This window comes from Pseudoliparis swirei, chromosome 18 (genome assembly GCF_029220125.1).
Source record: "Pseudoliparis swirei isolate HS2019 ecotype Mariana Trench chromosome 18, NWPU_hadal_v1, whole genome shotgun sequence".
In the NCBI taxonomy this organism is placed as follows: Eukaryota; Metazoa; Chordata; class Actinopteri; order Perciformes; family Liparidae; genus Pseudoliparis; species Pseudoliparis swirei.
The window spans coordinates 8,843,697-8,856,335 of record NC_079405.1 but is presented as its reverse complement, the minus strand read 5'-3'; the positions used below and the strand labels follow the sequence as shown (position 1 = coordinate 8,856,335).

Sequence of the window (12,639 nt, the reverse complement as noted above, 5' to 3'; positions counted from 1 at the left end):
ATGTGTTACATTGTTGTGTATCAACAACATATTACTTTCATATTGCACACTCCTTTATGTAAATGACATAGTCACACTTCCTGAAGTCTACTTGTTGCGCTTCATTCATTATAACCCCAACCTCTTTTTGTTTTGACCCTTCTCTTCCTCTCTGTAGCTTCTGTATCTTTATTACTCTCTCATCCCTTCCTCCTAATTTTCTGTTTCTGATCCCAATCCATCCCTTCACCCAGTGTTCTCACTTCCTACCTCTCCACCTACATCCATCCATCTATCTTTCCTCCACTGCTGTTGTTTTTCCTCCCATCCTTCCTCCTTTGCGGTGTTTTATTACTCCTACGCTGTTTGTTTTTCAGTCACCTCTTCCCTCTGTTGCTTCGCTAAACCAAACTCTCTTTGTTTTTTATCCGCCAATGCGATATCCGCCCGCCACCTTCTCCATATGCCAGAGATGTACCAGTTTTCTGTGTCGGAGGGGGCGGCTGTGGGGACTCCAGTTGGACGCATCATTGCAACAGATGCAGACATGGGAGAGAACACAGACATGAGCTATCTGATCAAAGAGGAAGGGGAGCTCTTCAAGGTGACGACAGATGTGGAGACACAGGAAGCAATTGTCTCCATCAAGAAGGTACAGTTAAATTAAAAGAATGTTGCACTGCTGTTGTTGTCGTCTGTTTAGCCAATGTTTTTCTTGGAGATATTTCTTATAATTCTCTTAAATCCAAGCAGCTACCATTTCCAGTTATGCAAAAAAAAAAATGTTAAATAATCCTCTAAATATTATATCAAGCTTCCTTGTCGCACGCATCAATCCTTTCAATCTATGGAAGAATATTATGAAGAGTGATTAGGATTCGTTTGGCTAGAAATCAGCGAGTGACGGCTGCTTAACAATAAAACCACCCAGCAGCTAAATCTTTCCAGTCAATAAGCCGAACAGCTACCAGGCCGTGTTTCGACAGAGATGTAGCAGCTGTAGAAAGAGAGGTGATTGGTCTTTGATGATTGATGATCATTGGTTACGCTCTGGGGTTTGACGGTACTGTCAGTGTTTCTTCAAAAGTGTTTTCAACTTTTATTACCTTGAGATGAAATGCAGAATGCTAGCAGTGGTGTCTTTTTTATTAAAATACACAAATGTCAAAAGTGTTTATCCTAATTGACGCATCTTTGCTGTCAATGAGGCTTAATAGCAGAATTGGACATGCAACACTTAGCCAGCAGAAGTGTTTTGGCTCAATGGACTGTCAACAATGTCTTATATGTTAGCAACCAATGGTGTTGACTTAGGCCGGAGCTGCACACACAACAATAACTTGAAAGAAACCATTAGTTCATCAGTGTTGTTACAATAATATGACTCTCAGTGTCAGTAGTAGACACATTTCCACTTTAAATGTATTATGGTAAATGAAAGTCTTAAAACAGAATCTTGTTTTTTCTTTCAGAAACTCGACTTCGAGAGCAAGCGCACACACAATGTTGTCGTGGAGGCGGTGAATAAGCACGTCGACCCTCGCTTCGTTGACCTGGGTTCCTTCCGAGACCAGACCATTGTTCGCGTCAGTGTGTCCGACGTAGACGAGCCGCCCATCTTTCAACCGGCAGGGGGCGCTATCATGGAGGTGCGGGAGGATGCCAAAGTAGGAGCGGTGGTTGGCATCATCTCTGCCAGGGATCCAGATGGGAAGAATAATCCTGTCAGGTATGCCAAGGGCTCTAAGGCCAACAACAAAAATCCATCCTACTGTTAGAATGGTAGAATATTTATAAGACTTGAGCTACATGTCAGTAGCTAACTTTTAGTCACATTGATTACATCTGAATTGTTAGTTTTACATGTTTGTTATATTCCCAAGCTCTGATCAGTGTGTACTGCCCATATGGATAACATAGGACAATGTGTGAACACCATCATGGCCTATAACTATAAACTATAAAGAGGCAGTCATTAGAGGGCAGATCTCCACCAGGTGTGTCTGCAATGATGACTGCTGTATCGTGTGGCTGAATGAACACCATCTACAATTCAACCACCCTTTTGGTCCGCGAGTATATCAGACCTGTTCTTCATTTGCACGTCTCACACCCTCTTATTTTAATCTATGCTGATTTCTGCACCACCTCTCAGCAGGAGCGTGTCTCAGCTCCATTTCACGGACTTGAAGCAATTCTTTAGGCAATAATTCAATTCAATTCAATTCAGTTTATTTGTATAGCCCAATTTCACAAATTACAAATTAGTCTCGGAGTGCTTTACAATCTGTACATATCAGAATCAGAATCAGAAACAGTTTTATTGCCAGGAATGTTTACACAAACGAGGAATTTTTTTTGGTGGAAGGTGCAACATTTGGACATGACAAACAAACAACAATCAACACGACAGAAAGACAACAAATAATGTGAAAGTGTTTGGGTATGTGCTTCAAGTGGTGTGTTTTAGTTAAAAGTGTATGTGTGTTTAAGTTAAAGTGCATGCAAATAAAGTGGCATGTGTGTGGGAGGCCTCAAGTTAAAGTGCATGTTAAAGTGACGTGTGTGGAGGGGAAGAAGAAGGAGGAGGGGGGAGGGAGGAGGGAGGAGGAGGAGGAAGGAGAGGAAGGAGGAAGAGAGAGAGGAGAGAGGAAGGTGGAAGAGGTGGTAGTCCTGGGGGTGACAGTCAGTCAGTCCCCGGTTCCATTGATGAGCCCGACCGCCGACGGGACATATAGACATCCCTGCCCCAAAACCTCGCATCGGATCAGGAAAAACTCCCAAATAACCCTTCAGGGGGAAAAAAAGGGAAGAAACCTTCAGGAGAGCAACAGAGGAGGATCCCTCTCCAGGATGGACAGGTGCAATAATATGTGTATATGTGACGTTGATGTCCTATAAAAAAAGTCAGGGAATAGGTGTGTGAGCAGTTTCATTAGCTGTGACACTATGCCATATTACCATCATAGAGTTAGGTGCACAGTCACTCCCTCACTAAGTGACTCACTACTCACTCGCGTGCACATGCGCATGAAAGCATATCGCAGGATTTGACTTGCTTAGAAGAGACTGGAGCTTTAAAGGACAATTCTGTATTACTGAGGTTGCGCTGGTGTAAATCTATGACTTTATTTGGTAATAATATAATATCTGCCATTAATGAAACTATTTTGGCTCCGAAAGAGCGAAAATGTAGAGATAATATTAACAACTAAGTGCTTAGATACTGGAGGCTCACAGCTGCTTTTCGCAACAGTAGGTATCCTGATAAAATATATCAACCAAAAAATTGGCAATAAACTATTGCTGTGTAAAGATTGCTGCTAAAATGGAATAATAATATTAGAGAGCAGTGTTTTGCATGACAATGTTTTATTAGGAGTTGGAGTCTGCAGCGCTGTCACACGGGCAATAAATCTAAAAGCCTGCTGTTGTGCAACTTGCATGGACTCTCTGTTACTTTATGACCATAGATAGATTTATATGAAAACATAATGTGTACGATGGAAAATCAAACTTGAAAGTAAATACACAGGTAGCTGATGGGCTTATGAGCAAAAGCTTTTTTCTTCTTCTCACAATCCTTGAAGAAGGAGTGAAAGCCAAAGCAAAGGATGAATAGGGCGACTTTTTATGGATGAAGCTGCGCTATATGTCTATTTTTGCTCTTAGATCACGGTGTGTGATAAAAACAATATCGCCTGGTAATCTTACAGAGGTCTGTGGTTTGTATATGTCCTCAGATGAGCAATTGCAGTGTGAGACGGGAATGTAGATAAGGGCTAAGACAGTCACACAGACAGAGTACAAACACAGATATGAAGTGCCTGTGCAAATTACCTTGATTAAAAATGCAGGATGCTCACAGTTTCAGGTGTAATAAATACAATGCAATGGCGTGTGACACGTGTGCAACCATATATGAGCGTGTGTGTGTGCATGTGTTCGATTTAGTGGCATAGTGAGTGAAAAGGAATGAGGTTGCTAGGAGCCACCTATTGAGTAAAGGTAGTGAGCTCATGGCCTCTGGCATTAAGCATCTCTGAACTCTGCATAATCATGCATCCTGAATCTCTGCAAACTGGTAAGGCGAGGTTTTAGTGGAAAATATGCATGCGTCGTGAATCTGGTAAGCAAGATTACCCTCTATTGCTCAGAGAGGCCTTCTGTCACAATAAAAAGCAAGGTCTGCTAATGGAACCACTCGACATGTCATAGCTAAAGCAAAGAAAGGATGACATACAACGTTGCAAGCAGGTTATTAAAACCCTCTGGGGTCAAAGGTATTTTGCTCGATTGTACATAATTTATTGAATTCACCTTTTATAAGGCACTTGCATTTGATACATCCTCATGTGGTATACATACAAAATTGCAGAACAATCTCAGCTATCTATATAATGAAGCACCATTATCGTTGTACTATAGTTGAGAAGTTGAAGTCTGATTAATAAAAATTATTCAAATCTCTTGTGAAAACATGCTTTTACTCATGTGGAGGAACTTTTTTGGTGCTTTAAATTGGTTTACCAAATTCTTAGGTTAACTGGAATATATGAAAAAAATAGTAGATATATGTAAATGAATGTCGACATTTTGTAATATTGTTTTTTGAGTAGAAGTGTTGTCTGTCACTCTACTGTCAACAAGAGAGACTGAGATAAAATGGGACTAAGAAATAACTTAATGGGATGTGTGAACATTACAAGCGTTTTTGCTTTCAAACTAAATATGTACGGTACTATATATTTGAGTCTGTTTTTCAAGAACAGCTTTCCAAACAAAAACAGAACATGTCCTATATATAAGAAGAAACGTTGCACTATCTTAAAACGGCAGTGTTTTTCCAAAGCGTAAGGTGGGTAGGTCCTTAGTGATTTCCTAAGTGTTCATTGGTTAGTTTCACACAACATATTTGTAACGCCCTGTTCTGTGTCCCTGTTCTCTGTCTCCTTGATTGTTTCATTCCCTGCACCTGTCCTCAGCCACTCTTGTCTCGTTAGTGTCTAATGCCATACACCTGTTTCCCCAATATATAGTGTGCCTGTCTTTCCTTTGTCTACTGCTGGATTGTGGTCTTAAGTTCTGTCTTCCTTGGCGCTGTACCTATTGCTGACCTTGGTTTCTGTATGGAACCTTTTACCGCAGTAAAAAGAGAGTTATTGTTATTTACCCGGAGTCCTGTTCCTCTGTGCGTGAGCTCTGGCCCCTTGCTCCCCGTGACAATATTCCACAAATTACGTTGAAGGGCGGAGCTCGACAATAACGTCACACTCTTGGCTCGCTGTGTGAATCACGTACGATCTCGTGAGAAGAACGACACGGCGTAGAACGTCTACAGGTCACAGCAACATCCCAACCATATTTATGTGCCATTTTACCATTTTTACACCGGCGTGTCCATGGACTACAGATGGTTAACCGCTGGCACATGCACTTGTCAAAATCTCCTCGATGCAAAACATACACGTTACAAATACCAAATACCATATTTGACACAGCCACGTTTTTTCTTTAGCAATAGGCATCTTGTTTTATATAAGAGACTCGGGGCTTATGAGCAAACGGATTGTGAAGATACTAAAATCATGGTGATGATGGCTCACTACTCGTATCCCACAAAAACTGCCATGTACAGGAAACCAACGGATTATTTGTTGTTTCCTTTTGAACAACAGTGATGGTATGTGTGGAGGGAGGCAAGGATGGCCAAAACCAATTAAGAGTTGTCATTTTTTGGACTGCTAAACTGGACTGTACTGAAAGAAAAACAAAGATAAAGCTAAATATCAGCAGCACAAAAGACCCTTTTACAGCAGACATCATCAAAAACAGCGCACTTTTAGACTTTTAAACAGCAGGTTTTAGAGCACCAAGTTTATTCATTTTAAAAAGTGGCCGTGTTAACTGGTGACTTTCAGCCGAATGCGCACTTGGTTGCTCGTATAGTAGCTTGGTGGTGTGATGTCACACTCTAGGTGTTTCCACATACCCACATATACATGGATTCTATGTATCCATTTGTTTAGGTTGAATTTTTTTTATATTCGGTGTTAATGTCCTTGCTTAGGTGACATATTATTGCTTGTCGATCAGTGTTTACAAAGTGTAAAAGAGTCTTTTTTTTATTTTTTAAAGGAAATATAAATCTGTTGTAATTTTTTATTCAGCGTAAATGTATTCCAGCCAAAATCTAATCACTGTTCTAAATATGATGCAATTTCAGTTTAACCCTTGTGTTGCCTTCGGGTCATTTTGACCCGATTCAATATTTAACCCTCCTGTCGCCTTCGGGTCAATTTGACCCGATTCAATGTTTAATGTCGGTGTTCTTTCGGGAGTCAACAAACAAACATAAAGTACCTCACACTTAAACTTGGAAAACAATATTAATTCTAATAATTTTCTGGAGATTTTAATAGCTGGGGTCATATTGACCTCAAGGGTAAAATATGTTAGTAAATATAAAGGTAACAGGAGGGTTAAACATTGAATCGGGTCATATTGACCCGAAGGCGACAGGAGGGTGAAACATTGAATCGGGTCAAATTGACCCGAAGGCAACACAAGGGTTAAGCAGTGTTTTACACTTAACAGATAGATTTCACATATATCTACAACTAGGGTGTTTGTTTGTATCGACGTGTGTAACTCTTGTTCCGTATCTTAAACACTGAGTGGTTCACTAAAGTATTGATATTTTAGACACATTCTCAAAGCAGATTCTCTTGAGGTCATTCTAACGAGTAATCAGTAAAAGAAACGTCTTTCTGGAGTTAGTAATCAGTCTAGATTTATTGACGTGTTGATATGAATTACATATGAATACAAATGAAATTCTACCCGGACACTTTAAAAAAAATGAATGTGTGATCAGACATCTTTTCAGTCTATTTGATGTTCTTTGTTTTCCTTTGTCAGTTAGATAAGCATATGGTTCTGTTGAAATGATGATTCATATCCAACATGTGACCATCATTCTCATGATATGGGAGACTGCTGGCTGGCATGTTTGTCATAGGGGCCTTAAGAGCTTATCATACCCATGGGACAATATTATGGTTTATGTGGACATGAGTAAGCCACCCGTGAGTGTGTGTGTGTGTGTGTGTCACTAAAAAACCTTTCAATAGATTTCCCAGGAAGGAAAGATGCATTTGCCCAATGACAGTTTAAGGATTATGTTTACTCTGAATAGACAAAGAAAGTGCAATAGCCACCAGAAGTTAAGAGACACATTGCTGGTATTAGGGTCACACGACTGGTGACAAGTATCCGGTAAATGTCTTTCAAATATAATTACCTTAACCCTGTACCCTTCTATATGAGCAGTTATTATTTCCTGCATCCTAACATCAACTCTCATAGATAAATCACTTAAAAAGTTAGATTCCTGCATTGTTATTGACTTTCTCTCCTTCCTCTCACTGAAAGCTTCTCTTCTTCAACATCTATATCTTATCTTGTGTTTGTTGTTACAGGTTCTCCATCGATCGAACCACGGACCTGGAAATGATCTTTCATATTGATCCAGATTCGGGTGCCATCACGCTTGAAAAGATGTTGGACCGTGAGACCGCAGGATGGCACAACATCACAGTGAGGGCTGTAGAAGAAGGTACATTACTTATCATCACAAGTTGTATTCATCACACATATGGTGTGTACATATTTATAATACAGGGAAGAATGTGATTTTACTTTTTAAGTGGTTAAACATGCTGAAAGTTGTTGAAACTACTGTGCACAATTCCAGTTTAACAAGTATGTATAATTACTTCCGCCAGGTACATTCTGAGTCAACATTTGTGTTGACATTTTTGACTGTAAGAGACATGCAGATTATAGGATGACAAAATAAATCCTTGAATAATTGTGCCATTAAGATAACATCAATATAACAGCAAGGAACTTAACAAATAATTCAAATTCTACTTTATAATCATCCACAATTATCGTTAATAGCAGCAATGTAAGCCTCATATCACAGGTCAAACTAAATATCGAATGAAACAACTTAGAGGGGCAACTAAAGCTGCTCTAATAAAGAACATTTGTATCTGTTTGAACAAGTCACAGCATAGTTATTAATAAAGGGAAGTTAGAATTGCTTTGCCTCCACCCAGTTGCTGCATGTTGAATTAGCCCTTAACTCCCACCGGGGTGATACGGGGTGACAGACATCCTCAAACTGCTGCGATCATTATAGCTAACAAAGCATCTGGCATATTTACAGCAGTATTGTGACTATGTGAGAATGGGAAAATAATGTATTGGGAGTGTTAACTAAATGTATCATCCTAGAACAAAATACCAGATGTTTTATTGTATGGAGATGCAATTATAACTTAGAAAATGCAAACATCATTAACTTCAAGTGCATACAATGTACAACAATCTGCATTTAATGGAATCACTTTATGTGAGACGTAGTTTTAAATAATGTAATCAACAACACTAATGTAAACATAACTTATAAAACATTAGAAGACATGAATAACTTATTGTTATCTATTAACTTGTTGTTTCTAGTGTACACTTTTTGTAGCTCTCATTTCTTTATCATTGGGTCACAACATTAGTAATTATTAGTAACTGTGACATATAAAGAAATTATTGTAATGTCATTATAGCTCATAATGCACCACGAGAGCATGATGTGCGTGATGTGATACTATTTCAAGTTGATACGGTTTTTAAATTATATACTAAGCAAAAAAAAGAATAATAATATGATTCTAATTCCAGCAAGTAATTATTAGTCATTTAAAAAATATGCCCTTTTTTGAGAACGCAAACCCTTCGAACATGGTTGCAACTGATCATAAAAGTCACAGTTTAGATTGTGTCACAGTTTGGAGTCTTGGATCGGATCAACACAAAAGTAAATAAGGAACAAATATCACTTTAAAATCACAGATCAAATTATTTGGCCGCCAATACCAATTACGTATTGTTGATTATCCACACTGGTCGACAAGTATTATTATTTTATTTATTTTAAGTTATAGCAGCTGGTATATACTACAACTGTATGTTGTGCAACTTCACGACTTAGCTGGTTTTCATATGTTCAGCCAACTCATCAAGGAAATCACAGCCCTCTGTAGTAGCCATGAATGTCATCTTTCTCATACCAGGTGGAAAATATAGTCATCATCGCTTCACCGAGAGTTCACAAACATCCCGGAAAAAGAAGGAAGCTCTTACATTTTCTTTGCCGAAGCAAAGTAAATAAAGAATGTAATAACTTTGGGGAGCTGGGAAGTTATTACTAAACCATTAGAGGTAAACTTGAGAAGATGAGGAGGCCTGGTATCCCTCACTTTTTCAATCTCATACAGATGAAGTGATTGTGGGATTGCAGTGAAAGTCGAGGAGATTGCATTCAGAATCTAACGGCGTTTTCTATCACACACAAGAAGGAAACAATTCACATAAACAAAGTTGATTTTGAAATGCCTTCATTTCTGCTCTTCTTTCATACAGCCTCAGATTTTGATATTCCAATAATCAATACAGCCTAAACTGAACACTAAGATACAAAAAATTCTTTTTTTTCAAGCTAAATTCTCCGAGCAATTTGGAGAGCTTTTGTTCTCTTCTTCTTTGTGCTTGGCATTATGTCATAGGCACATTTTAATGTTAATTAAACATTTAAAGCATCCCTAACCCGTCCAATATCAGACATACACACATGCCTGCACTTGATAGATAAAGCCTCTCTCATCGCCTTCCAAGGAAACATCCCGACAGTCGGAGTCAGTGGTCAACGGCATCAGAAATCCCATCCAGAATGTTTCTTTATCACCAGTTAGTGAGTCCTTAGAGCTGGTCACGAACCGACAGGAGACAGAGAAAAATACAAAGACATAGAGAGCAAGAAAAGTGCCACAAGAGAGATCGGGAAGGAACGTGTGAAGCAGCTTGCAAGAGCGTTCTAAGAATACTAATTTTGTTTTTCTCTTATTTTTCTCCCTGCTCATTAATCCTGGTGCGCCACAAGGTCATTGTTAACAATACCGTTTGGTAGCACAACTCTTAATTATTCCCCCAGTCCATTACTGACCTTTGAACTATTGCATTACCACTGTATCGGTATTGGAAAGTGACGGTGGCTTCATGACAGTGCGAGCAGGCTATGCCCTAGGATTACCCTCCCCCCCCCCCCCACACACACACACTACAAAACTTCAAGAAACACACTAAATATCAATTACCGCATGTGTCTGTTCAGTGCACAAAGTAAATAAGTTTTAGTTCAGGCACGAGTATGACCAGGCTGCACTGTGATGATACCCCACCGATTGAAGACAAATATAGACTCAGGCACAGCATGTCTTCAAATGTACCCAATTAAAAGTAGCACGCGTGAGCATCTCTTTCGACAAACAATTTCCACTGTGGAGGGAATAACCTCTCATCTGCGTAGGACTTGTCTCCCTGCCACAGAACACAGAATACCGAATACAGAATAGAGTACAGGAGGAGCATTTAACTGCACTGTCACTAGCTGGGGTACTCGTATACTTCCTGACTTCTCCATAGAAACATATCAGGGTACGTTGGATTGACGTATAATTTTCGAGAACTGATGGCAAGTATGATATCGCCTTGCAAAAACGCTTCTTTTTTTTTTTACCCAGGCAGGCAGATGGAAAAAAAGAAGAAGAAAAAAAAAGAGCATCACCCTCAGAGCAAAAAGATACCACGCTGGAAAGGTTTATCTCTTGCACCGTTGCAGGGAGGAGACATTTTCTACAGCATAACTTTTCTCCCCGAGTGTCTGGCAAACAAATGCGGCAGCGTTTGATTTGTATTACCGTTGGCACATTATTCTCCCCGACTCCAAGTGAATCACACACGTGTTGCAACATCATCGTAAAGAGAGATAAGTGTCTCTTTTCAATCAAAGGTGGAAAATGCAAAACAGATTTAAAGAGGGAAGAAAGAAAGAAGATGAATCTATTCGTGGAGTGCAACACATGCTTCGAATAAAACTGGGAGTCAAAAAGTTTAAAGTGCTCTGCTTGGATATTAATGTAAGGGTGAGGAGGCTGTGACCTGGTTGATGTGGACTGTTGGTCTGCCCTGGTATATAATTACTGTCAGTGGAGCCGCAGAGAAGGAGGAGGAGGAGATCCTGAATATTCAAACAGTCGTATTATTATTATTATTTTTTCCAAACTGACATCATTTATTTGTTAGTGGTCATGCACTGAGTGCTTGGGGGAGACATTATAGCATTCAAGGTCACAGAGTGAAGTCTGAGTATAATGTAAAGATGAATGGTTACATAGACGTGACAGTGTTCAGGGTTATGTACATGTTGTTGATTGTTATCTAATGATGTGCTTTATGAATAGAAGTTGCTTCATCATCGGTGCGTTGAAGAGTCAAACTCTGCTCACTGAGTTTTGACTAGAGTTAAGGCATCCACCACTGGAGTGCAGCTTGTTAATAATCACATCATTGCACTGATTACCATTACTTATTTGTCCCTCGCAAAAACAACGTGAAATTCCGGAGGGATGTGAAATAACTTCACATTGAAGCATTTGATGAGTTTTCTGAACTCAGTTTAAACACCTCATTTCCACGACCACACAAGCACCCCACTGCTGATGAGTTTTCAGTTACCAGCAGAGGTGTGTTGGCAAAGACTCTGACTATGATTGCTTGTGTGTATTCCTTTGAGTTAGCGTGAATTAATTTGATTACATAGTGGCTGCGTAGAATTGTTTCCAACTCGTGTTTTATTTATTGCTCCACAGCGTTGTGCAAAAGGCAAAATGTATAGAACAAATAGAGATATAATCAGCACTGTGGCGGAGCCAATTAGTGGGATTGCTTTTGTTGGAGTTTGTGAAGCCGGATAACGCAAATATATCCCTGTTGTGTCGAACTTGTTTTGCAGTATAGGCCCCAGTTCTAGAAAAGGTCAATCGAAAAAAAAACTGTCTTTTATTACAAAGTGACATCTTGACCCAAAACCCCAAAATCCAGTGTGGAGGATTTGACAGGTGACACTTGCCAAGCATTTAGAAGAACTAAGGTGACTGAATGAGTAAGAGGAGCATTGGCGTTTAAGTGTGTGTGTGTGTGTGTGTGTGTGTGTGTGTGTTGGGAAGCGAGTGGTGAAGCAAGAGTGAGAGAGAGCGGCAGTAAATGTGTGTGAGTGAAGGAGTTTGCAGCGAAGCGAAAGAAAGTTATTTCGGCGGGTGAGGATTTCAAGTGGAAGTTTCCGTTTGTGCAGAAGTAAATGCTGCTGCAGCTCCTCAGGACCAACAGAGATATCCCGTGTTTTTCTGAGGACGGTCGGGAAGTTGAAGCAGGTTGATTTCCTCATTCTGAGTTATGGACGAAAAGAAAATATATTACATTGCAATGCTGACATTAGATCCTCCTAAATGTGACACACTGTCCATTTAATCACGTCCCATTGTTTGACCACAACAAATACATATCAAACTGGATATGGTTTGATATTTTTAGCACAATAATTGTTGGGGATATGTATAAAACATACATTTGCTTTGCGTGTATAATAGAGTTTACAGTGAGCATGTCTCACTTAGTGTTTGGATGGAAAGTCCAACTGGGATTTGATGTATTAGATTGGTGCTATATGTTTACGGAGATTATTGTTTACATTCGTTA

The 12,639-nt window shown here is 39.5% G+C and overlaps 1 protein-coding gene across 1 annotated transcript in view; it reads left to right on the top strand.

Moving 5' to 3' along the window:
- Nucleotides 1-12,639, top strand: part of LOC130208752 (cadherin-22-like) — an 85,397-nt gene that overhangs the window by 35,907 nt on the left and 36,851 nt on the right. The window contains exon 7 of the mRNA XM_056438054.1: nt 7,461-7,597. Coding sequence (XP_056294029.1) covers nt 7,461-7,597 — 137 coding nt within the window. The remainder of the gene's footprint in view (nt 1-7,460; nt 7,598-12,639) is intronic.